Raw genomic sequence first — 27,402 nt, forward strand, 5'->3', positions numbered from 1 at the left:
AAAAACATAACATAACATAACATAGCATAACATAACATAGCATAACATAACATAACATAACTTAACATAGCATAGCATAACATAGCATAACATAACATAACATAACATAACATAGCATAGCATAACCTAACATAACATAACATAACATAGCATAACCTAACATAACATTACCTTACATAACGTTACATAACCTAACCTACCCTAACCTCTTATTTTAAATTACGCGGAAACCGGGGAACCTTTGGGGGGCCTGTGGTCTTCATTCAGTGTTGGGGTATAGGGAACATTGCCTTTTGGGTCGGGGTAGAGGATATCACGACGCTGTTCAAATGCAACTTGTTTAATATAACGACCACAGAGTTTCACTCTCAAATTCTCTTCTAAAACCTTTTCTAAAATCATCTTTTAAAATGCTTCTAACTGTTTTGCCGAAACAATTCCCTAAAATGTCTAAAACGGCTTCGCCCAAATAATCCCTAAACGTAATTTCAGTGAGTTCCTTTTGTTTTTGACATCTCTGTGCTTTCACATTTGAAATTACTGGGAAACCTTTCGCGCGCTAATCACTTTATCGCTAAGATCAAAACATTCACCCGGAATCAATTTTCTTGATTAATTAACTTCCCCGGAAACAATTCTGACAGGTGATGTCAAGATTGATTGATTATGCAATCATTCTCCATCAAAGTGAGAAAAATACTGTTTTTCCATTCTCACTGACAAAAACCATAAAACAGACATGAATTGCTGTTGACATCCATGAAAAACATCAACAACAAATACTGTTTCTTATTTCTGGACACCTTGACATTCGCTGAGAGCGTGCACTTACAACAACAACAACAAATACTGTTTCCTATTTCAGGACACCTTGACATTCGCTGAGAGCGTGCACTTGGCCAAAACAATAACAACATTAAATAATGTTTCATATTTCTGGACACCATGACATTTGCTGAGAGCGTGCACTTGCAACAACAACAACAAATACTGTTTCCTATTTCTGGACACCTTGACATTCGCTGAGAGCATGCACTTGGCCAAAACAACAACAACAACAAATACTGTTTCCTATTTCTGGAAACTCATAACATTCGCTGAGAGCGTGCACTTGACCAAAACAACAAATAAATCGACCATTGGAAATTTAGTTCAATGACCCCATTAACCACGTGTTCTCCCTAGGGACTCTATGCCCATATTTGGTGTACTGACAGAGTTAAACTAAATTGTAGATGGCAGCAGGGGTGAATCGTGGGGCTGGTACCCCCCTTTCTACTAATATACAGAATGAATTTGTAATTGTACCAGTTGATAAAGCTAGCAATAATTTTGCTATAATTTGTCAGAAACCCTACTGTGATATTTTATCAAAAGAATTACATAGAAAAATACATACGAAAAGGCTCATCTAGAAGAGACTAGTTTAATTGAAAATATAGAAGATAGAATTTTGAAAAAATTCAATATTAAAACTAATGATAATCATAAAAAGTTTCCTTATTTATATTGGACGGTAAAATTTCATAAAAATCCAACAAAACCACGTTTTATTGCTGGGGCAGTGAGGTGTCCAACCAGAATTGCGGCCACTGACCTATCTTTAATTTTAAGAGAAATTAGAAATAAATTTAAAGCATATTGCTCTGGAATCAAACATTTTTCTAACTTTAATCCATATTGGAGCGTTAGTAATTCATTACAACTGATAGATTCTTTGGCTATTGTTTCAGCTAAAAGAGTCTATTCATTTGATTTTACTACTCTGTATGCAAATCTGTCACTTAATTTAGTATTCGAAAAATTTAAAACGGTCAATAAGAAATCTTTTCTTCTGTCTAATATCGGATTTTTGAAAATTGACACTTTTAACAAAAAAGCCGGATGGACGAATCTCTTTAAAAGTACTTTTAGTTCAAGATGCTATAGCTTGGATATGATATGCGATTTATTGGAATTTGTTCTTCTCAATACTTTTATAAGGTTTGATGGTAATTTATATAAACAAATTATTGGCATTCCTATGGGTGAGAATGCTAGTCCATTTATAGCGGACTTGTTGTTAAGTCAATTATAATATGAATATATGATGAATAAAAATAGCCCAAGTAATGTAAAAATATTACCTTTCAAATAATAAAAGATATCTGGATGATCTCTTAGTAATAAATTGCGAGGAGTTTATGGAGATTTCAAAACATATATATCCACAAGAGTTAATTCTGGAGCCTAGCTATGGGACAGGACACTCGGGCCATTTCTTAGATTTAAATATTAATATTTCAGATAATAATAAATTAGTTTTTAAAATAAATAATAAAACTGATAATTTTAATTTTGAAGTAATTAATTTTCCATTCCTCGAAAGTAATATACGTTCAAATATTACCTATTCAGCTTATTATTCCCAATTATTTAGGTATGCAAGAACTTGCAGTAATTATACAGATTTTAAAAATAGATGTAAAACGCTTAGCCAAAAACTGGTTTTAGGAGGTTTTTCTGCCAATAAAATTAGTTGGCAATGAACTTTTAGGTAAATATACAAACAATTATAAAGAAATACTGAAAGATATTTAATATAATTTCTCTTTAACTTTTGTTTTTTGGAATTTTGTATGTGTATATTGTTTCCAAACCAGCTTGAGGGACTTTAAATCTATAATTGGTTCCAGATACCAACAAAAACACTTTGTTTTATAACTCACGTCCGGACCATAGTCTTTAATTGTTCCAGAATTGTTTTTGCGTTTCATTGACCCAAGGGATCCCATTAAGGATAGAAATAATCTTATTTTGTATGTATTTTTGGAATAGTTTTAATAGTGTGCATGTATTTCACAAGTTTTACCTAATATAGGGATACCATAAAAGATCTTATGGTAGACGCTCCACTCTGCCGGGTAAAGAAAGTAAAGCGTCAAAACCCGTTTAGGCAAGGTGGTATTCTTCTGATGAGCCCTAATGAAAGGTTACTATTTGGAAATATTTCGGTAGATTTAAGGTACGTTTGCTTGTAAATTTACAACGGCTTACATTTATTGATGACGACTATGCATGGATTTGGACATTTCGATTTGGTTGACGGTTCGGTTATGCCGTTTTTCTAGGTAATTGGATAGATGAGTAAGGGTAAAACCTCGTTCAAGTGCGCATTTATCTCAATTGCTGGATTAGGATTACAGTTCTTTTCTTCTTCTCTATCTCTCCTTTTTTTTTAGCCAAGTAATTACCTCTAAAACATTATATGGTCAATTTTTTTTCATTTGTAAAATTCCCAAGATACCTTTGACACCATATCCCTCTGACTCTTTACTTATGTGGCAAAATGCCACAAATGTTGTGGAAAAGTTTAAGGAAGGTAGTAATTTAATGTATTAATAACTGTAGTAACTGGTAGTATTAATAACTTGTATTTTATGTCCTATTTTAACAACCATCATGTTGATTTCTTTATTTTCATCGCCTAAGGTAATGAAGGGAATTTTGGTACAGTTAATTCTGCTTATTTAAAAACTATAAACAATCCAAAAAAAGAAGTTATATTTGCAGTAGTAAAGATGAAGTTGGAACTAAAAACGAACAAAATTATTGCTTTACAGATCACATGAAGTATATTTACTAAATTAGCTCAAACAAACGAACTTGGGATATTTTCCGTTATCTCTAGAATTCTAAGAACCAACGATTTACTTAAACCAAGCTTCTTTGAGTCTTTATAGAATTATAATTGTCTACTAAAATCTATCCATGTCATTTCCAGTGACAAACTATTGAGATTAGCCTTATAAATTAGCCTTTTATTTTGCTGGCTTCTTATGGAATTTCCTGCTCCCAAGAGGACGTCCTGTTTTTTGGGGCTTCGTTTTGTATTTTCTGCAAAGCACTAGGGAGCTAGGGACCTCAAATATTCTGTTTGTAGTACATTAGGGTTCCCTTAACCCCGGAGCCTACTGGTGTAATAATATAACAGCACCCATTTTGCTCTTAAATTGTGCAAACTTCAAAGTTGACAACAATCCATTCAGAAACACTACATTTTGCTCTTCTTTTTGACAACAATTTGAAGGAGCTCTGTACCTACAAATAAGAGTTTTTTTAAACATTTGGGTTCAACTGACTAGGGATTTGAGGTTTCAAGTTTCAAGCAGTTCAGAAAAAAATTTTATTGGTCGTTTCTAGGACCCAGTTTTGAGGCAAATGAAATTTTCTTAATGTTTTAGGGGATAATTAGGGGTTCTCTGACCTACATACTTTCGTAAATAAGTGCGAAGCTAATTGAGAAGAACATTCTCTACCCCAAATTTTGGTGGCTTGTGCCCCCTGTGCCCATCCAAGTTATACTTTGCGCTGTATGAGGATTCCTTTGGCAAACAAATTTATTGCTGTAGGTTTTAGCCGTCCCTACAAAAAAATGGCCTGTTTTGGGGGGAACCAGCATTTTGGCAAACAAATTTATGGCTGTAGGTTTTAGCCGTCCCTACAAGAAAATGGCCTGTTTTGGGGGGAACCAGCATTTTTCTTGTGCAATGAGTTTCTTCTGATACAAATACATGGGGATCTAAACTTTGCTGAGCCAATCAGAAAAACTTTTTGCCCTTTTTTAATCCCAGTATTGGGGGGATCGTTTGACGAATCTTTTTTTTTCTTACAAAAAGGCTCCCTTGGCCCAGGGACTTACGGTTGTAAATTGCAAACTGATTAAAATTTAGTACAATCGTGTTTCCAAATGTGTAGATAGTCTTGCGAGCATATTTGTCAGTAAGTACTACAAACTGCAGCAAAAAAGTTCTCTTTCAATGTTAAAACATACTCCAATTAAGTTTAAGAAAATGATGGGACAGGATCGGCAAAATATCTACAGTTAAGTATCCTAAAGAAAATGATTTTTCTAGTGTTATATCTCTAAATCTGATAGGTCCCGCGATGGCTGAATCCAACGCTGTCCGGGAAAATTAAAATATTTATATTAAAAAGAACAAATTTATGGAAACTTACATTTATCAGTAGGCCTAACTCAATTTCATCATACGTGAATGCTTCAAGTGAATTCTTATGTTGATATCAGGGTAGCAAAAATGGGGTACAAAGCAATAAATCAGAATATATATATTGGATTTTGACCTTAAGACTCAGATACCCCTCCTTTAAAAAATCCTGGGTGTTTTCATAACATCGTTCTTAAACATAAGACTCTGAAAAAAAAAAAACATTTGGAGACCTGTAACAATCTACAAGCATTTTTTAGATGGGTGGCATGATGCCAAGTATACTGGTTCTATCTACACTGATTTGGTGGACGATTCAAAAATTCCATAAAAATATTTCATTTGTGCTTCGAACAGAAGGCTTAAATTCACGATTGGATCACGGATTTCTTCTTCTTTTCTTTTTTATTTTTGTGCTTGATTCGATTTTATCTATAGGCTGAGAAGAAAATAGAATTTATTACGCAGTCTGAATTAAGTGTCTAAAAGATAAAAAAGTTACAGTAACATACTTTTTTTAGGTTACTATGGAAAATATTCCAGTTATGCTTGTGGCTAACAAATGTGACGAAATGGAAGCAAGAGAAGTTCAAACTTCAGAAGGAGAAGCATTAGCCAAAAGATGGCAGTGTGCATTCATGGAAACTTCAGCTAAAACAAACCATAATGTCAAAGAGCTCTTCCAAGAGCTATTGAACTTGGACAAAAGTAGGAGCATCTCCTTAGATGGAGAAAAGAAATCTAGTGCCAGTTCAGAAGCAGCTGAAAAACTAAGAGAAAAGTGTTTGCTCATGTGATGTCTAAAGGGACCCTGTCTAAACTATAATAGTGAATCTACCAAAGTCACTTTTGCTATCTCTAATACTCATCTTTTACTTTACTACTCCTATATACTTTCTTTCATTCAGTAAGACAATGTTGTGGGATCCACCTTTGAGCCTCGTATGTATAAATGTGTTAAATTTTCAGTTGAACTTGTTGGGCCCTTTCCATTTTAGTCCCGAATATAAATAGGATAAAAGAAAATCAAGGCGATGTTCGTAAATCTGTTAATGTGAAAGATCAGACGATTCTAAATCAATATCGCTTTATGCCTTTAATGTTTTCTCATATTATAAGTTTAATAAATAAAAAGAGTTACAAATTACTTTTGCCAAACCGCAAGAGGCTAGCATGCGATAATCACGGTATAGTAGCAAACATTTCAATTTATCTATCGTTTTAATGGTAATGAAAACTTTTAGCTTATTTTCAATGTAAAATCCCACCACTTTTAAGAGCGGATTTACTATTTGTTACAAATAACCCAGGGTTCTTAATTTATTTTTGTAATAATCCACAAATAGCATATCTCATAGATAGTATGTTTTATTCATAAATAGTGTAATTCTCTTACAAAGACAAGCGACGTCCCCGTATTTGCAGTTGAAATTAAAATTCGTTTTCGAATATCTATATAAATTTTGCGACCCTAAAAGTATACTGACCAATAGTATTCAAATTTGTTTCCATAAGAACAAAAACAGATACTAGGGAGTTCACTTGATATGTATTTTCACCTGCGACAGTCAGTGGTGTACCCAAATTTTGGTTTAAGGGTACAGCCTCTTTCCTCATCCTAGAAAAACAGAGACTACGTAAACATACACACTTCAATATTGAAAAGTGATAGTGCAACTATCTCTTGCATAGCTGGAAACTGGTGAAAAAAGGAATAAAACAAATAACTAAGCTCTAATCAAAACTTTACAAGGCTGGGCTCCCTATTCAGTTTTCTTGTTTTTTTGTGTCTTCTTGTTTACTGTTACTTCAATTATTGTTATTTTCTTCAATGAGAAATATGGCTTAAAGCTAAACTACTAGAGGCAGGCTATTAGCCAATCTAAAGAGTGCTTTAGAAAGGCTAGTGCCCTTGGTTTTGGAACAGAGACGCATGCAACGAAAAGTTTAGGGGTTCCATACCCTCTCTTCCCCACTAAATATGGAATACTATGTACAAATCTCTTTTGAATACTTCGTGGCTATTTAAAACATTTTCCTTAGTTGGTTATCCAGCCAGGAATAAGTTGATAAATCCTGGACCAGTATCTGATTTGGTAAAGATAATTCTTATATTACAATTGACAACACCCTTACTAGAGACTCAAACCTGTCATTGCTAGTCCAGAAACTGTGTTCTTATTTCCAGAGCAGCGAATTCTATTTGTGCATATTCGGAGTTCTGCCTTCCGAAAGTAGAAATTGTTGGTTCTCACTAAAATCAGGCCTTCGATATTTAGGCCGGTGCTCCTTTTTGATTAAACTCAAGGTAGCAGTCTGCTAATTTTGGTACCCAATGACATCTAAAGTTGGGAAAGCGGCCTGCTAATTCCAGTAACCAATAAACATGAAAAGATAACATAATGACCATCATTATGATGATCATTATGCCGTGCATCATAATGATGCCTGATCATAATGACAATCATATATTGTATATAAGGTAGAGCATAAATACTTTCTAGCAAAATTAAACGTTTCATTATAATGTTTTTACATTTTTGTTCTTATAGGGAAAGGGGGAGAGTATAGGTTGCATATTAACGCAATTGTTTCCGATTTTATTCTAGATATAGATATTTCTGTTTTCCTGGTGTAACGGTTTTAGAAGAAACCGTTGGTTTTTAGATACCTTTAAATGTCTTGGGTAATGAAATTACCAAGCTACTGCCTCAGCATATAGATCCAAAGAGTCAGTTACTGAAGAACCGACTTTAGGTTTACTGGAAATTTCTACTTTCGATTATTATGGTTTTTCGATTTTTCTTGTGAGCGTGTTTGTAGGCAATTAGCCCCTCCCATTGGCTAAACATCCCGAAATTTACTACTTAAAAAAAAAAAAAATCCCTTATTAAACCTAGAGCACACTTTTTAAATAATTTTACATACACTATGGAGGTTTTATAGCTATATACGAGTACACTATTTTCTTCTTATATTTTATTTAGACCTTGTGTTTTTTCAACCTGTGATTCAGATTTTCAAATAAAAGTTATCAATTGGGCAACTACACAGAGGGAAACTTACAGATCTATCTAAAACCTTATTATTTCCAAAATATTTTCAAGTTTTTTTTCAATCATATTCACCCAAATAACCCTTACTTTCGAATTCTAAAAGCCAGCAAAGCACAGGCAAATTATGTGAGTAATGCAGGGGATTTCGGGAAAATTGTAGAGATCTTGGTATTTTAAGGGGGTGGGCCCAAGCAAAAATGCCTTGCTTTATTATGAATATTAATTGATTCAGCACCAATTATGTATTCACTAATTTTCTTTATTCTCATATTTACTCTTCGTATTCAGCCATATTCACTAATTCTCATATTATTCACTACATAATGTTCTCTTGGTCCATTTTTAACTTTTTCAATAATTAAACTCACTTTATCTCTGTCTTTCTTTCTTTTTTTTTTGTCTTGCATACAGGTCTCATGGAATATGTTCTATTTTCATACTTCTGAAAATATTCTTTTTATTCTTTTACCTAGATTACTTCTTATTTAAAATGCGCCGTAGATCGAGCGATTCAAAAAATTAAATTGATTAATATCACATCAGGAAATAAAGCAAATAAGTCAATACGAATCAACTTAAAATAAATATTGATCAAATTATCTAACCGCTGGGGATGATCCTAAAATATTGTAGCGTAATTCATTAATTTAATTGGTGGTCTTTACTGTTTGACAGGCTGTTTTATAATAAGGAAGTTTTAATAAATGAATTGGATGCGGATGACTCGTTGCAGACCTGCATTTTTCTACATATTAAGTTCATGCTGCTGTGAAGCATGGTGTGTTTCTCTAAAGAAATACCGTCTTATTGGTCCCCCGTGGGGGTTGATCAATCCTCCACGAGGACAAGACCTTGGGTAGCGTGGTAGGCAGGATTTGTATCTACTAAAGATGTTGCTAAAATTACTTTAATGAACTAATAGATAAAATATAATACTAGAGTACACTCGTGAACAGTCTTCTTAAAGCCGTAGAAAATCCGAGCTATTGTCAACTTGCACCGGCTGGCACCGTTGATTTGGAAGTGGCTGCTGCACTTTCCAAGCTCACCGTCTATAGTTGGCTAGTGGAGGTTACTGGAACTCATCGACGACAGTTGATATGAAGGTTATTGTTAAACTCTCCCAGCTCACCGTATATTATAGAAAGGTGGAGGTTGCTCAAACTCTCCCAGCGGTGTTCCTCTAACCAGTTGTCACTGCTGGTTCTCAAAGCTGAACTGTCCACAAGTTGTCTTTACCCCCTTCTTATCTTCCAAGGCCCAAGCATACAGTTCTGGTTCCATGACCACCAAAGTAGACTCTCATTGGCCGTCTGTTTTTTGGTAATGTGATCCACTACCTTTAATATAAACGAAATCAGAAAAACGAACTTAAAACAGAGCATACCAAAAATACACTTGAATGGGTACATTCACTAAATACAAACGATCTACCCTAAATTTAATAAAACACTAAATCCAAGAAATACACGTATATCTAAGTTGCGTAAGCCTAGCAACAATTTTTACACTGCTGTGTAATAGCCTAATCGCCAATTTTTCTATCAAAATAATAAGAACAAACCAGAAACCAATTGGAGTTTTCCAATTTCTTGCCCAGTTTTTACAGCGCCATCTCATAAAATTCACGCTTTCAAAAAGCTCAGACAGTAAATTTTATTTTTGTATATAAGGTTCTTATGCCTTAGAGGTCCTTGTTATTCATTATAAGAACAACATTTAAGAGTCAAACATAAAAATAAATGTAAGAGCAATTAGTGATCACCCTTGTGCATTTCTGTCTTTTATATGAATTTTTACCTGAAAAAGAGACTTGTCTGTAACAGAAACTGTATTCCTACTGAAAATTACAGATGAGAATATATTTGGAAAGTTACTTTCTCATTTAGAAAATAAAGCTCAGAATTTCTTATCTCGCAACTTTCTTTAGTATCAGAAAAGAACTAATGGTCTTTTTATTTCCTTTCTGGTTTGTAGAAAGTAAGATAAAATTATGTAATGGCATACATCAAACGAAAAGAAAATGTAGACGAATTGTTATTGAAATACTGGCTATTTCAGAAAAAATCTAATTGTTAAGGAATGTTGCAATAAACACATTCTTAAGGAGGGTCTTTTTCAGAACATGAGAAAGATAGAATAAAAAGAAACCTGTGTTTTTGTATAGTGGCTCCTGTAATCGGATCCTGGTCAAGAGCCGAAATCCTGGTTCTTAAACTCCATTAAACTATTTAGTTACATTTCCGTATCTTTATGGGAAACTTCTACTACAAGACAAAGAAAAAAGTTTATTAAAAATGTCCGCAAATGAGTGTTCCTTTGGTTCCACAAATGGTTCCTATGCATTCAAGGAACCGTTTTTAGGTAATAATTGACCTAGTATTTTCAGTAGCAAGGCTTAAATGTATCAAATTAACACACATAAAGGTTGTAGGGCCATAATCGTTAGAAACATAAACAGAAAAAAAAAATCTAAGAAACAGTTCATAGTAATATTTTCGAACCAAAATACTAAACTCTGAAGCACTAAAAGCTTTATATAGTAACAGCTCCTAATACAAGCCTTAGCTGTCAGCATCTCTTTAACGTAAATACTGAACAACTACGCTAACTTTTTTCTTCCTAGCTATCGTTGAAATATTTTGTAAGTTTTAATGAAGATTATGAATGAAAGGATAAGAAGAAAAAAAAAACTAAGGAAATCCAACGGACAAAACAACGAAGAGGGTAATAATCCTGAAATAATGTTCAGCCAGTGAACAAGAAATAACATGAAAAACAAAGAGAAATAAGGAGAAATACAGAACAAAGCGGATACTTAGGCAAGGAGCTCTACCAAGCCATCTTCAGTGCAATAAAACGAAAAAGCAACATTTCGACGTACTCAAGAAATAAAAACTGATTAGAAAAAAATAGCCACCTGATTAAACAAAAAGCAGGAGGTGACAGAATCTCAAAATATGAAACATAAATGGGAACATTCAAAATAAGATTGCGCGTTTCTTGAGTGCTTTAAAAGGTAAATTCTGCAATACTGGTACTGAACGCGAAAGTAGTCAACTCGCAGAATGCACGAACTTTAGATAGGGTTTTCAAGGTTTAGCCGGCCCATATTATTGGTAAACAATGTGTTTTAAGCAATACTCTTTTTTTAAAAAAAAATAAGTGTTTGTGATTAACGACGGTTCTTAAACGAATACCAAATAACTGAAATTGTTGTTTTAGGATGAGGAGGAGCTGACTAAGAAAAGTTCCGGAAATAACAGCTTAATGGCAAAAATAATAAATTTTTCAACACTTTTGAAATTCTGAGGTAGTCTAAACATCTAAATCACCCCAATTAGATTATTAATCGTAGTGTTCAATTTATTGATAATTATTATATAATTATTATAGTTAGTTGTATTATATATTAATTAATCATAAATAATTATATAATAAAAAATATAAGAATTATTATTAATAATTATATAAATTGATTAATTAATCGTAGGGCAAAATTGACGCTTAATTTACGGATTTTGTTTTTCAAATGAGACTCTTTATGAGTACTTTCATGTAGTTTGTCATTATTGTTTCCTACAATACAAAGTGATAAACAGCTGTATTTAAATAAACTCTCAACTATCAACGAGTGTTCTGCCTTGACTTCACAAAGACTTGTTTAAACACTGTGATTTTTACCAAAAATTGTTTATCCTTTTCATATGATTTGTCTGTTTTGACGATTTTGTCAAACTTGGACTTATCTCAAAATTAATACTCGCCTCAATTATAAGCATTGCTATATTTTCTAACAAAAAGTTCCTGTACTAAAAAATTTTGCCGTTTTATAAAGTACCCCTTGAATAAAATGAACTGTACAGAGATCAGATGGGAGAGGCTATTTCTTGCTTTTTAACTAATGTTGGCTTTTATTCATTGCATGCTGTTTAATAGTGTATTTACTATATAATCGAGTTGAAGTTTTTGCTTCATTATTGTTAAACACTTTTATTACTCTTTTTTACTTGTATAAGCATATCAATATTAAATCTTATGAATAAACTGTTTCGAATTTAATAAACACATTTTTATCCTAGTTCAAGCGTCTTTCCCAAGTAGGCCTTGCAATTTTAATAGCTGTTACGTCAAGTTTATTACTTTTTACTAAGTGTGCCACAAGCATAGAAATATTTAAATATAACTTATGTGCTGATCCTAGAATAGTATTTTTGGCTTTCTCTTTGTTGTAAAAACCTATACTGCGTCCTTGTAGCTGCAGTTCATTTGATATCGGTAGTTTCTTTTAATTTCATACATCGGTGGATAGATCTTTTGACACAAACACCAGGATGAGACAATGACATTGCTATTTTTTCCAACTGATGTTACAAATTTCTAAAATGAATTCGCTTTATTTAGAACCTAGTTTAGCCAGTATTTTTTTTTATTATAGTCAAGCGAATACTTATTTCATTCTTTAAAGTAGATTCCTTTGAGAGATTCTTTTTTAGCGAAATGACTGACAGATATTTCAACTAGAAATCTTAATTATGACTTATGATGCTGAATTTACTTTTTAGACAGTAGCAGACTAAACAGCTCTGTCAAAACAGAAACATTTTAATTTCTTCTTTTGAACCCGCCTGTCACTTTAGAACACAGGTTTTTTTTTAGTTTTTACTTAAGATAAAAATATTTGTGTGCGATCCGTAAAGTGAATCGTATGTCCTTTAACAAGACCAAAAGTGTCTGCTCTATGTGTAATACAGTCATCGAACCTTCCCTCAACACCACGTCTTCAAAAAAAGACTTTTGCTCTCGTAATGGGGCCATCATGTCTTCTTTCAGGTCAAAAAGTGACCCATAAACTTTCCCCTTGATGAGCACTGCTATTCCACATAGGAAAAGTAAATAAGTACATGACTGACGTGAAGATTGACATGAAAATAGTCTCAGTCTTACTTTGTAGAACTTCATCAAATATTGGTGTATAAGATAACAAGAAATAAAACTTAATAACATCTATTTAGCCAAAGACTCAAAAATTGTCATTTTTCTTATCTACCATAGAAATATTTTATTTTTAAGTGCAGCTGAATGAGCAAGCATTGAGTCTCATTCTACAATACTTATTTTTTCGCATGCTGACCAATGGTTTGCGTAGTGCATGCTTTCCGTGCTTTTAGAGCTTGGTCGACTCTGGCTGAGCTTACAGAGTCATTCCAATGACCCTTGTTCCAAACCAAATAACCAGCATTCCCAGAACTCAAACACCTGTTCACAGGATTTCAAGTCTAGCGCGCTGATCACTCAGCCAGAACGGCCCAATTCCTATAGTAGTTGCTTGGTAGTTTAATACTGCAGGTTACCAGAGCACCATATAGATGTCTAGTGGCTCATTCGAATGGAAACTGAAATTGCTAGTGCCCTTTTTATGTGACCAAAATATTGAAGGGCAGCTATCCCCTTCCCTCTGCACCCCTCCCCCAAAGTCGTTCGATCAAAACTTACAGACTGCCACTTTGTTCAACGTAGTTCAAAGGTCCAATAAATATGACTCAATGATGATATGGCCCTCCATAGTCCCTGGAGAAAGGGTTGTACGCGGTATAGAGCCTATCGGTATTTAGCTTCGGCATCGGGCGTGCTCCTGTCGCACGTATCGGTATTTGGCGTATCGATATCGGGTGTTTTTTTTTCAATCATGGTTTTGCACCTTGTATAGGATTATTATTCAACACGGGCAAAGATTAATATAAAAAACCAAGTTTTATTTGAGGGAAGTAAAGAGCAAAGTTGTAACTTAAAACGAACAAAAATTATTTCTTCACAGCCTAACTAACATATATCGACAAAACTAGTGCAGATTAACCGACTTGTGATATTTCCCTGTGTTTTGTAGATTATAGGAAACTAGCAATTTACTTAAAACACAGAAGCGAAGCATAAAAAACACGAATATTCATTTAGGAGTCAAAAGTGAGTACGTAGCCTCACAAGAACAATTTAATCTAGAACGTCTTGATATCCGTCAACTTTCATTATATAATTAAAATTTGACGTAGATAATTTCGGAGACCACACTGCCTTTCCATGACGATAAATAAAAGTTCAAATAGGGATAAAATCCTTTTAATAGACAGTGTTTTTTATAACAGTGATAGAAATTCACAAAAATACCAGATATTTCGGTCACATATACAGTGACCGTCATCAGTAGTAAAAACTACTGATGTTTTTACTACTGATGACGGTCACTGTATATGTGACCGAAATATCTGGTATTTTTGTGAATTTCTATCACTGTTATAAAAAACACTGTCTATTAAAAGGATTTTATCCCTATTTGAACTTTTATTTATAATTAAAATTATCTTACTTAGGCATACAAATGAATATTATTTTAATAGGTGCAAAGTCATTAAACAGCATACAAAAATAATCGATTGATTTATCAGGTAAAGTCTTGGTCTCACTTAGTATTATTCGAAATGAACAACAAATAAACCATTATGTATACCCTGGAAATCCAGTTATTTCTTTCTATACAACGGAGAATTTCAAAGATAATTTCTTAAACAACATTGGCCTGACATCACATAAAGAAAGAAAAACGAGCAAAAATGGGGTTTTTATAGGCCAAATGAAAATACTGAAAAAACAAAGCGAATATTTCGAGAGGACAAACGCCTCTCTTCTTCAGCGCGAAACGAAATAATGTATCCAAGGAAAGTGCCGAAGAAAAAAACAAAAAAATAAAAACACAGAAAGTCAATTTAAAAAGAACCAAAAACCCAAAGAAAAAACAAAAAACTTAAAAGATGATTAGAACTCAATACAAGCCAAAAATTATATGAATTAAAACCAAATACCTAACAACCATAAAAGCGAGTTATTCGCCAATATCCGCGATTTGAACAAAATCCAAAAAAAAATGAACTGCCATATTTTTATGAAATATGAAAGCGAATAACTCGCTTTTATGGTTGTTAGGTATTTGGTTTTAATTCTCTTAATTTTTGGCTTTTATTGAATTTTATTCATCTTTTAAGTTTTTGGTTTTTTCTTTGGTTTTTTGGTTCTTTTTTCAGGTTCAGGCTTTTTGGTTCTTTTTGTTTTTTCAGTATTTTAATTTCGCCTATAAAAACCCCATTTTTGCTCGTTTTTCTTTCTTTATGGGAGAATTTCAAATTATGATACAAATTCTAAAGTGAGTCTGTAGTCCTAAAAATATCAAGATTAGTTGATTTCGAATTTGTCTACAAAATAATCATAAAGTGTCCTTTTCAGATTCTAAACGACAGTCAATCATTGGACTGATCTCATTATGCAGTAGTGATGCCAATGTTAACGAAAATTTAAGGAACAATCATTATCTGTATACTTTGTATACTTTTGTATACTTTGTATACTTTATTTGTATACTGTTCAAAGTGTCCTTAAATAAAATGCTTTTACTATACCAGAGCTCTTATATGTTTTGTGATTTCAGTAAAGCACTAGTTTTCTATAATCCTATGAATATAGGGAAGTATCACCAGCTAGTTCACTTGCACTAGTTTTATTGATATATGTTAGGCAGTTGGTGAAGTAATAATCTTTGTTCGTTTTAAGTTTCAACTTCGCTCTCCACTTCCCTCTGGAAAACTTTTTCTTTTTAATTAATAACTGTAAAAGTCTAGAGCCTACTGCGTATTCGGCACTTTATTATATTACAAATATTTCCTTTTGTATTTATTATAACATGGAAAAAAAAATACAAATTGAGATGAAATAAAAACTTGAGCTAATGAGCTTTCAGCAATTGATATCATTATATATAAGAAATTAACTTTAATTTTATTAGTTCTTCCCAAGACTTTTCAAGAAGCATATAGTTTTACACTACAAACATGAGTTTGGCTACAGCCCGTTTCCCTAACTGTAAAAGTCTAAGGCCTACTGCTTATTTGGCGTTTTACTAAAACGAATTATATTACAAATACTTTCTTTTGTACTTATTACAATATTGAAAATAAAATGCAAATTGTGGTGAAATAAAAACTTGAGCTAATGAGCTTTCAGCCACTGATATCATTGTATATCAAATGTTCAGTTTAAGTTTATTAGTTCTTTCAAGACTTCATCACAATTGTTGCCCTAAAAAATAAAATTGACTCGATTCCTTTTTAAACAAACAATGGCACATTTGTTTTTTATTTGAAAAGCTAGAACCGTGTTTTTCAATTTCAACATTGAAAGGATAAGTATCTTAACTCTCAATAAGGAAAGGTATTGATTTCATAAACTCGTCACGGCAGTAAATATCAAGTTTTAATACGATGTCAGAAGGGCATCTTTTTTTTAATACAATGTAAGCTGATATCATGTGTAGGTCGTAGCACAAAAATACAAAAACTAAAACTAAATTTGATTCTTCAAGTATCAAATGCCTCAAAAGATTTTTAATTAAAACTAAGACTTGCATTTCTCTATATTAGCATTGGAAGGGCAAGTACCTCAATTCTCAATCGGCAAAGGACTTGAGTTCATTCACATGTCATGGGAATAATTCATTACCAGCGGAAATTGGATCTCTAGAAAGAGAACGAGACACGATGCCAATTCATTTTGAAGAAAAACTAATCTTAATACAAGAAGCCATTCCAGAATAAAAGGATTCAGATTTAACAAAGTAGTGTATTCTTTTCTTCTTTATAAATAAATAAGAAAAAACAAGTTTTTTTTCAACTGAAAATTAAGATCATTATTAAAACTTAAAACGAGCTGAAATTATTTCGTAAACGAGGAGGGATTTCCTTCCTCTGTACCTCGTTCTTCGCGCTAAAGTTTTTTAGTATTAAAAAGATCTTTTTATTCTAATTGAACGACCCTTGTTTCTTAGGAGTTGTTCTTAAGGAATTGGGAAAAAAAGATGAACTTTAGCGTAGCGAGTGAGATATTGAGGGGGTATTTTTTTTTTCATTTCAAGTTTTAATATTGCTCCTTACTTTCAGTTGAAAATAATTGTTTCTTTATTCAATTTCTGATTTTTTCAAATAATGCTTGGAAATCCGGCGCCCCTCCTCCATAGAATATTAACATCCCCCACCAAAATTTCTCCAAGAAAAGCTCCTCCCGTGGAAAATCCCCCCACCCGGCCAATTCTATCCTCGCTTAAAATTCCCCCCAGAAAATTTCTTGTGGACAGTACTGCCTAGAAAATTGTCCTTAGCTATTTTTAATTTGAAACAAAACTTCTTTTTCATCTAGTCATGCCAGGGAAAATTTTTTCTTGAAATCCCCCCACCCCCAATAGAAAGGTTTCTCCCGTGCAAAATTCCCCCATGAAGATCTTCTGAATGAAGTTATTCATGAAGAATCCCATGAGTAAATCCCCCAGACAATTAAAACTCCTTTAAAAATTTCTCCCGGACAATTTCCTACGAAAGTCTCCACATGTAGAACTGAGTCGACATTGAGAAAATAAGACAAATCAAAAGAAATTTCGTATAAGAATTCTAGCAAATTCCCCTGTCTAAAACTTCCCCTTGGAATTTTATTACCGTGTACCTCTTCCCGGAAAATTACCCCAGCCCCCCGCAGAGGATTACCCTTCCTGAGAAACGTCTGTTTACTTCCCAATGACAAATACTATATTTTAAAAAAGGAAAATTTCATACCTTACATCCCTTTCCCCAGGGGCTGTGGGGGATCTTGTCGCCCCAAAAGGCATGGTAATTTGACCCTCCAATTATGGTAAACAAAATAACAATCTCAAAATTTTTATCCGATGACTTTCGGGAAGAAATGGGCAGGGGGGGGGGCTAATTGCCCTCCAATCTTTTTGGTAACTTAAAAATACCACTAGAACATGTTATTTCTGTTCGAATGATCCCTTTTCCCGTCTTCTAGGACCATTGGCTCGATTCAATCACCCTGGCGACCTACTTTTCAGAATGTAAAATATTGAAAATATTGGTTCAATAGATCCGATTTTTTTTTTTTTTTTTTTTTTTTTTTTCAGCGGAAATAGAAGAATTGAAGATGACAAAATACCTTATTATTAACGCAATGTACCATTGATTTGGAATACTAAAAGCTTAATAAAGAAGCCTTTTTCCTTTACATTAATTAAAACAAAAACTTTCTGAAAAATAAGTTATTCAAAGAAAAGTAAATGCCATTTTAAACTTAAGCCCAGGAGATACAAATACCTGTTAAAATTCAAACTCAAAACGACCAGAAATTACTATTCTACTCCAAAAGGAGCGCCTTAGCTCCGCCTTCGAGTTCATCTGAGATAGACCTTCGCAATCGCCTCGATTGACCAAAACAAACCCAGTTGACGTTAGCATTCGCTTTGATTCAGACCAAATTAAATAATGAGTGATAGTGAGTTAGTGATTGGATTGTTGGACAATTTAGTCGATGAAGATTATGATCGTGAGAGGCGTGGCAGGCAATATAAAGCTCATTCGCGTCGCAGAGTACTCTCAAGTGAGAGTGATAGCGATCAAACAAATGGCTCTCGGAGCCCAGAGTTTCAAACTCGTGCTCGGTATGGCTCTCGGAGCCCTGAAATTAGTTCTAGGAACGAAAAATCTTGCTCTCAGAGCCCCACAAAAATTTAGGACACAAAGCGGAAAGCTTCTCCGAAAAACACAAAGGTAAAAGATTAAAAGAAAACACGTCAAATGACGCTCTATTCAAAAAGATTTCTGAAGAACGTTCTGGTACCAAAGAGGGTCCCAAGATCCATGAGAAACTTGCCAAAGTTGCAAATAGAGCTTTTTCTGAGCCTTTGGAAATAGTGAAGCTAAAAGAGTTATTTGAGCACCACCCTAGGCCTGCGAATACCGAAAAAATCGTTCCTCCAAAGGTGAATAGTGAAATCTGGGCTATTCTCTCATCACAGGCTAAACAGAGGGATGCAAAGGCCCTTCAAGTGCAGCGGACAATTGTTCACTCAACATTTTGTGTTTTAGAGGCAGCAAATGCGATTCTTGAGCTAGAAAATGAGCATATCAAAGAAAATGTTGTCAAAAACCTTACAGATGCAGTTCACATGCTTGGCCTCACCAATTATGATCTAAGTCTAAAAAGACGTCATGCGATGAAATTCGAATTGAGCCCAGATCCCACTGTAGCATCATCTTTATGTGCCCCTGAAGTCAAAGTCACGGAGAATCTTTTTGGCAAAGATATTGCCAAAACAACGTCTAAAGCTAAATCCATGGCGGATTTGAAAAAATCTTTTGGAAAACCAAAAAACGTGCAAGGGGGGGCCTACCGTTATCGCCGATGGCAGAACAAGGCCCCCCGTCCAAATTATCGCAGAAAGCAGGGCCAGGACCGTTAGGAGAGGTCCAAATTCCAGAAATTCCAGAAATTCCAGAAAAGGGATCGCAAATAGCTGGTATGTACTATTTATCAGACCCTGACCTTGATTTTTATGATTTTGTTGTTAATTTCAATAGACAGTCACAACATTTGGCTGATAACTTTAAAGCTGGGAGAATTATTAAGTACATCTCAAAATGGCAGTCAATAACCAGTGATTTGAATATTTTGAATATTGTGGCCTCAGGCTATAAGATTGAATTTGAGAAAACACCACTAAAAGCTTCGAAAACAAAAAACAAAAGTTTTACGTTTGAAGAAATAGAGGCTATAAGAAAAGAAGTTGATATTTTATTGCATAAGGGTGTTATTGTTAAAGTACCCGACTTCAAAATAAAGGAAATACGTTGTATTTCTCCCGTTTTTACAGTCCCAAAGAAAGATGGGTCTACCCGGTTTATTCTTAACCTTAAAAATTTAAATGAAAACATTAAATATTACCATTTTAAAAAGAACATTGTTCAGTCTGCGGTTCTTTTAATAATAAAAAATTTTTAAATGGCCTCTATTGACTAAGTTGAGTTTTATTATTAATTTTCGGTTTAATTTTTAGATAAAAATTTGCTTTTTTTTAAATTTTACCTTTTTTATGATTTCAATTAAATTCCAAATTGCTTGTAATCGGCCCCAAGGGTTCTTAAGAAACTTATTAAAACAGTTATTTCTCTCCTTCGAAGAAAAGGGTATTTGTCAGTTACGTATTTAGACGACTCTCTCCTTCTGGGAAGGTCATATTTAGAGTCTCAAAATAATGTCTATGAAACAGCGAAATTACTGTCAGAACTGGGGTTTGTGATCCACCCGGGAAAGTCAGTTCTTATTCCAAGCCAACAAATCGAAAATCTGGGCTTTTTGTTAGATTCGCGATCCATGCATATTTTCCTGCCGGAAAGAAAAATTAAAAAGGTTATACATTTGGTTTCAAAAATTCTTAGTCAAAAATTGACTACAATTCAAGAATTGGCTAAAACTCTTGGCGTTCTTGTTTCAACATTTCCAGCAGTAGAATTAGGGCCTTTATATTACCGAAAAGCGGAATCGTTGAAAACTCAAGCATTAAGGTACGCGAAGGGTAATTTTGCGGCAAGGATAATTTTAACATCCGATATAAATTCGGAACTACAATGGTGGTTTGATATTGCCAATCATGCTTCTAAAGCAATTGAGTCTAGATCAATTGACAAATATTTGTGTAGTGATGCGTCGAAACTAGGTTGGGCACTCGTGGATGAATGGTCCATGAAAACGGCCACAGGTGAATGGTCCTCAGAAGAGAAGGGATTTGATATCAATGTCTTAGAAATGAAGGCCGTTTATCTGGGATTAAAATGTTTTGCCCATGAAATTAAAGGCATGCATGTTCGGCTGCGTTCTGACAATATAACCACAGTAGCTTATATAAATAAAATGGGAGGATCAAAATCTAAATTTTGTAATTATTTCGCAAATAAGGTCTGGCAGGTAGTACCGCAGGGCAAAGGATAGATGTCTGCAGAACATGTGCCTGGGGTTGCTGACATTGAGGATAAGGCACCACGAAAATTTGATAATGAAAAGGAATGGAAATTGGATTCTGAAATATTTAATATTTTGAATTTTTGGGTATGTCAGTCAGTAGATATTGATTTGTTTGCGACTAGATTAAATTTTCAGATTAAACCATTTGTTTCTTGGAAACCAGATCCAGAATGTTTTTTCGTAGATGCATTTGCAATGAATTGGAAGCATTATTTCTTTTATGCATTCCCCTCATTCAGTTTACTTCTGAGGACCCTTCAGAAGGTGGAAACAGATCAGGCCACTGGTATTTTGATCTTTCCGAATTGGACCACACAAGAATGGTATCCCTTACTATTAAAGCTTTTAATAGGAAGTCCAATATTTCTACCAAATGATAATTTTACTTTGTCTCTCCCACAGAAACCAACCTTGCACCATCCATTGTCCAAGACGTTACACCTAGCGGCTTGCGTCGTCTCCGGCAAGGGCTTCACCACCAAGGATATTCTCCCTCCACAGTCGATATTATCATGGAAGGGTGGCGGGATTCAACTAAGCGCCAGTACAAAGTTTACATTGAAAAATGGATCGACTTTTGTGGAAGAAACACAATCCAGGCCTTGGAGGCAACTCTACCGGAGATTTTGACATTTCTTACGGAACCTTTTCACTCAGGTGTTGGATACAGTGCTATTAATACTGCGAGGAGTGCTTTATCGGCAATTCTACCAAGCCTTCAGTTAGGCAGTAATCACATCACCAAGAAGTTTATGAGAGGTGTCTTTAATAGAAGGCCTAGTCTACCCAAGATTTCAAGTATTTGGGATGTAAAATGTGCATTCGATCTCTTTAGATTGCCAGCTTGGGGTATCGAAAATCTTCAATTAAAGACACTAACACAAAAATTAGTAGTTTTATTGATTTTATCAGCTTGTGAAAGAGTTCATGTTTTTGGCCAGTTTATCACTTAGTAATATGGTACATAATGACGATGGAAGTTTTGATTTTCAAATCAATGTATTGTTAAAAACATCGAAACCGGGCAACCACAAATCAGTAGTTAAATTTCGACCTTTTCAAGAGTCGTCCCTGGGTCCGGTGACGCACCTAGCTAGGTATATTCTAATGACATTATATCCAAATAGAAACGAAGCACATTTTCTTACATATCGTAAGCCTCATACTGCTGTGTCCAAGTCATCTATTTCTAGATGTATAAAAGAAGTTTTATTTCTTGCAGGTATAGATATCGGTGTTTATGGTACTCATAGCACACGGTCTGCCTCAACGTCCCGCCTTAAAACAAGAGGAGTTGATGTGGATCAAATCGTAAGATATGTAGGCTGGACAAATGCCAAAACATTTGCATGGTTCTATAATAAACCAATTGAAAGTGGTCAGCAGTTATCTGTCTTTTGAATCTATTCACTGTAATTTGTTATATTTGAAATATCTTCCTATAAATGAATTTTTGTACAACAGCCTCTTTTAATGAACAGGGCTATTATTCATCATTAGTGTTGGTATAGCTCATGCTGAACTTTAAAATGTCAGTTGAACTCGAAGGCGGAGCTAAGGCGCTCCTTTTGGAGTATAATTGATAAATTAAACAAACACTTACCAAGTTTGAAGTTTTATTTTAATTATGCTCAAAATATGGAGCGCCAGCGTAGCTGAGAGTTCAACTGCCCTCCCAATTTCCCTTCCCGTTGAACTCTCAGCGTTTCATCATGAGCTTAACCACCGCATATTATAAAGACTTTAAAATACTGGGTTTGTTTTGGTCAATCGAGGCGATTGCGAAGGTCTATCTCAGTTGAACTCTCAGCTTCGCTGGCGCTCCTTCTTTGGAGCAGAATTACAATCAAACTTCAAACTTGGTAAGTTTTTATTTAATTTATCAATTAAAGAATAAATGAAACCCAAAACGAACACGAATTAAATAAAAAATCATAGCAAAAAACCTGCAACAAGTAATAATATAAATAAATAAATATATCTTTAAGCGAAAAATGCTTAGATTGAATGTGTAAATCAAGCTTGGAAAGAAAAAAAATATTTTCTTATTGAAGCATAAATGAAACTTAAAACGAACAGAAATTAAATAGCAATCAACGCGAACAAACATACAATATATATTAATGTAAATGAATAAATAAATCTTAAAACGAGTGAAACTTAAATTGAATATGCAAATCAAGTTTGAATCGAATAAAAATAACTAAAAACAAGAGTTTGGGTATCGTCTCACTGCAGAAGCCTAAAACCTACTGCATCATTGGCGCTTTACTGAAAACAATTCTTTTAAATATTTTCACTTTTGTAACTTTAAGAAATCAAAAATTAAATAAATATCAGCATATGTATATTAAATTGACAATGCACATTTTTGTTCAGTAAACTCATTTGAATTTTTTCAGTAAAGTACAAATTATATTCTGGCTCTTAGAAAGCATAGGTGTTTTGAACCTTACTCATATTAATTTCTGCTCATTTCGAGTTTGACTCTAATATTTATTTTAATTTTTGTTCGTTTTGGGTTTCATTTATTTATTGATACTGATTCGGGTTAGCTGTATGCTGGGTAAATTATATGATAGTCCGGACGCCAGATGTTGAAAATATGAATCATACCACGACGGAATAGGGTTTCTATAAGAATGAGCCTACCCTCAACCTTCTATATTGACCGTGCGGAATCAAAAATACCAATGACTCTTGCTTACAAGTAGTGGAAGATTCCAAGACATGATATTTTACTATATTTCGGTGTTTTATGCAAGAAAACATATGTTCCACAAAGTTTGAAGTGCGGTTTTCCGCTCAAATAGAAATGCCTAGAAGCCATATAATGTTTTCATAACAAACTAACACGATTAGTTAAAAAAAATGGCAGAGTTAAAAAATGGCAAAACTATATGATTCTTGAACAGTCTTGGAAAGTATAAACAAAATCAAATTGAATATTAGATCTATAATGATATTAATTGTTGACAGATCCATCAGTTCAAGATTTTTTTTTACTGTAATTTTTATTTTCATTTTCAATGCTGTAAGAACTGGAAAATAATAAATTTGTAATATACGAGTAATTCGTTTTCAGTGAAGCACCAAAGACGCAGAAGGCTTTAACAGTTAAATAAGGGGGCAGTATCCAAATTTTGCTTGTAGTGAAACTATATTTGTCTTGACCAATCTTGAAAAGAACTAATAAATTAAACTGAATATTTGATGCATAATGATTTTAATTGCCAAAAGCTCATCAGTTCAAAATTTTACTGTAATTTTAATATTTAATTTCAATATTAAGTACAAAAGAAAACATTTGTAATATAATTCGTTTTCAGTAAAGCGCCAATGACGCAGTAGGTTTTAGGCTTTTACAGTGAGACGATACCCAAACTCTTGTTTGTAGCTATTTTTATTCGATTCAAACTTGATTTGCATATTCAATTTAAGTTTCACTCGTTTTAAGATTTATTTATTCATTTACATTAATATATATTGTATGTTTGTTCGCATTTATTGTTATTTAATTTCTTTTCATTTTAAGTTTAATTTATACTTCAATAGAAAAATATTTGTTTTATTTTGAAGATTGATTTTAATATTCAATCTAAGCATTAATAGCTTTAAGATATATTTATTAATTTATATTATTACTTTTTGTATGTTTTTTGCTATGATTTTTTATTTAATTTATGTTCGTTTTGGGTTTCATTTATTCTTTAATAGTAATTTCTGGTCGTTTTGAGTTTGAATTTTAATAGACTTTTGCACCTCCTGAGCTTAAGTTTAAAAGACCCTTTACTTTTCTGTGAAAAACCTATTTTTCGGAATTTTTTTTTTTTAACTAATTTTTTTCGTTTTTGTTTGAAAAAAATTTCTCAATTTTTTAGTGCATGGGGGGGGGGGGGTGCTTACTGTCCGATTATTCTTGACTTTAAACCCAGATCTAGAACTTTCAATTTAAATCGAGTGAGGCTTTTTTCAAAGTCTATACGATTACTTCTTTGATAAAATCCTTATATATGAACAATAGACAGCTTGCATAACTTGTGGACAGCGATTGACAACAATGAATGGATTGAAAAAATAGCTCCAATAAGGGGGGCTTAGGACATTTCACTTGCTGACACAAAGGGATCACGGCTGTTTGGAATTGACCTTAAAAGGAGTTTGTGTGCCAAAGCAATTTTGTATCTATCACAGATTATGTATTTTAACCTTATAATCGGATAATTATAACATATTCCCTATGTGTTCTCCCATACAAAACCCCTTCCCATAATTTATAAACCCCCCTTAATAAGTTATGCCCCAGGGCATTACTTACAACGCCTACCCCTGGGCCCTGGTGGGCCGTGTCGACACCGGAGTTTTTTGTTATCAGAACTTTGAACTATTTTAACAAAATATCTCTCTCAAAATTTTTATCTGATGCATTTAGGGCGTGGAGGAGGGAGAGGGGCTAGTTGCCCTTCAATCTCTTTTGACTCTTAAAAAGTGAGCAAGAACTTTCAATTTTCAATCAAATGAGCCCTCTCTAAAGTTTATACAAGCATCCCTTCCATAAAAAATAACATGAAGGATTCGGAGAATCCTTAAATTACAACCCTTGTCCTGAGGGCTTTGTGGGGAGTTGTAATCCTCAAAGACCTAATTTCCAAAATTTAAAACTACATTTAATAAAATGGCTGTCTTAAAAATTTTGATTGGATGTGTTTGGGGAAAAGGTGGGCGTGAGAGGGGGGTTAGTTGCCCTCAAATCACTTTAGAATATTACAAGGGGCACTAGCCCTCGGAATTTCCAATCAAATAAGCCTTTTTTGAAGTTTCTACGACACCGCCTTCTATAAAAGCCTTATATGCCCCCAGGGCATAACTTAAGACCCTTGCCCTGAGGGTTGTGGGGGATTGTCCTCCTCAAAAACATATTTTCTATCTGGAAATCAACTGCGCTGAACAAAATGGCTATCTCAAAACTTTGATTGGATGTGTTTGAGGGAATGATGGGCGTGGGGGGGTCTAGTTGCCCTCCAATCACTTTCGACTATGAAAAAGGGCATTAGCCCTTTGAATGTCCAATTGAATGTGCCTGTTTTGAAGTTTCTACGACAGCGCCTTCTATAAAAACCTTATATCTCCCCAGGGCATAACTTAAAACTCTTGTCCTGAGGCTTGTGGGGGAGTGTCCTCCTCAAAAACTTTTTTTCTATCAGAAAATCAACTACACTGAACAAAATGGCTATCTCAAAAGTTTGATTGGGTGTGTTTGGGGAAATGATGGGCGTGGGGGGGGGGTCTAGTTGCCCTCTAATCACTTTCGACTATTAAAAAGGGAACTAGCCCTTTGAATTTCCATCGAATGAGCCTGTTTTGAGGTTTCTGCGACAACACCTTCTATAAAAACCTTACATGCCCCCAGGGCATAGCTTAAAACCCTTGCCCTGAGGGTTGTGGGGGAGTGTCCTCCTCAAAAATATATTTTCAATCTGGAAATCAACTACGCTGAACAAAAATGGCTATTTCAAAATTTTGATTGGAGGGGTTGGGGGGAAGGAGGGGCGTCGGGAGGGGGGGGGACTAGCTGCCCTCCAATCACTTTTGACTATTAAAAAGGGCACTATCCCTTTGAATTTCCAATCGAATGAGCCTTTTTTGAAGTTTCTACGACAACGACTTCTATAAAAACCTTATATGCCCCCAGGGCATATCTTAAAACCCTTGCCCTGAAGGTTCTAGGGGAGTGTCCTCCTCAAAAATATATTTTCTATCTGGAAATCAACTACGCTGAACAAAATGGCTATCTAAAAATTTTGATTGGATGTATTCGGGGAAAAGATGGGGGTGAGGGGGGGGCTAGTTGCTCTCCAATCACTTTCGACTATTAAAAAGGGCACTAGCTTTTTGAATTTTCAATCGAATAAGCCTTTTTTGAAGTTTCTGTGACAATGTCTTCTATTAAAACCTTATATGCCCCCAGGGCATAACTTAAAACCCTTGCCCTGAGGTTTGTGGGGAAGTGTCCTCCTCAAAAATATATTTTCTATCTGGAAATCAACTATGCTGAACAAAATGGCTATCTGAAAATTTTGATTGGATGTGTTTGGGCAAATGATGGGCGTGGGGGGGGAGGGGGTCTAGTAACACTCCAATAACTTTTGACTATTAAAAAGGGTACTAGCCCTTTAATTTCTAATCGAACAAGCAAATTTTAAAAGTTTCTACGACAACGCCTTCTATAAAAACCTTATAAACCCCCAGGGCATAGCATACAACCCGGGCCCCAAAAATTGTGGGGGGGGTGTCCTCATCAAAAACATATATTCTATCGGTGTATCAACTACACTTGACAACATAGATGTCTACCAAAATTTATTCTAGAGGTGCGGGGGAATGAAGGCCGGGAGGGGGGGCTAGTTGCCCTCCAATCACTTTTGACTATTAAAAAGAGCACTAAGTATAGTACGAACAGGGAATGTACGTTT

The 27,402-nt window shown here is 34.2% G+C and overlaps 1 protein-coding gene and 1 pseudogene across 1 annotated transcript in view; both read left to right on the forward strand.

The window, feature by feature from the left end:
- Positions 1-8,906, forward strand: part of LOC148946782 (GTP-binding protein Di-Ras2) — a 104,427-nt gene extending 95,521 nt beyond the window's left edge. Inside the window, exon 4 of the mRNA XM_089096601.1 lies at positions 5,510-8,906. Within this exon, the coding sequence (XP_088952727.1) occupies positions 5,510-5,785 (276 nt within the window). The 3' untranslated portion in view covers positions 5,786-8,906. The remainder of the gene's footprint in view (positions 1-5,509) is intronic.
- A 9,387-nt stretch (positions 8,907-18,293) lies between these two features.
- On the forward strand, positions 18,294-19,424 carry LOC148946783 (uncharacterized; annotated as a pseudogene).
- Positions 19,425-27,402: the final 7,978 nt, after the last annotated feature.

The sequence above is a fragment of the Artemia sp. Qi Xiang Cuo genome, chromosome 11 (genome assembly GCF_049724085.1).
Source record: "Artemia sp. Qi Xiang Cuo chromosome 11, ASM4972408v1, whole genome shotgun sequence".
NCBI lineage: Eukaryota > Metazoa > Arthropoda > Branchiopoda > Anostraca > Artemiidae > Artemia > Artemia sp. Qi Xiang Cuo.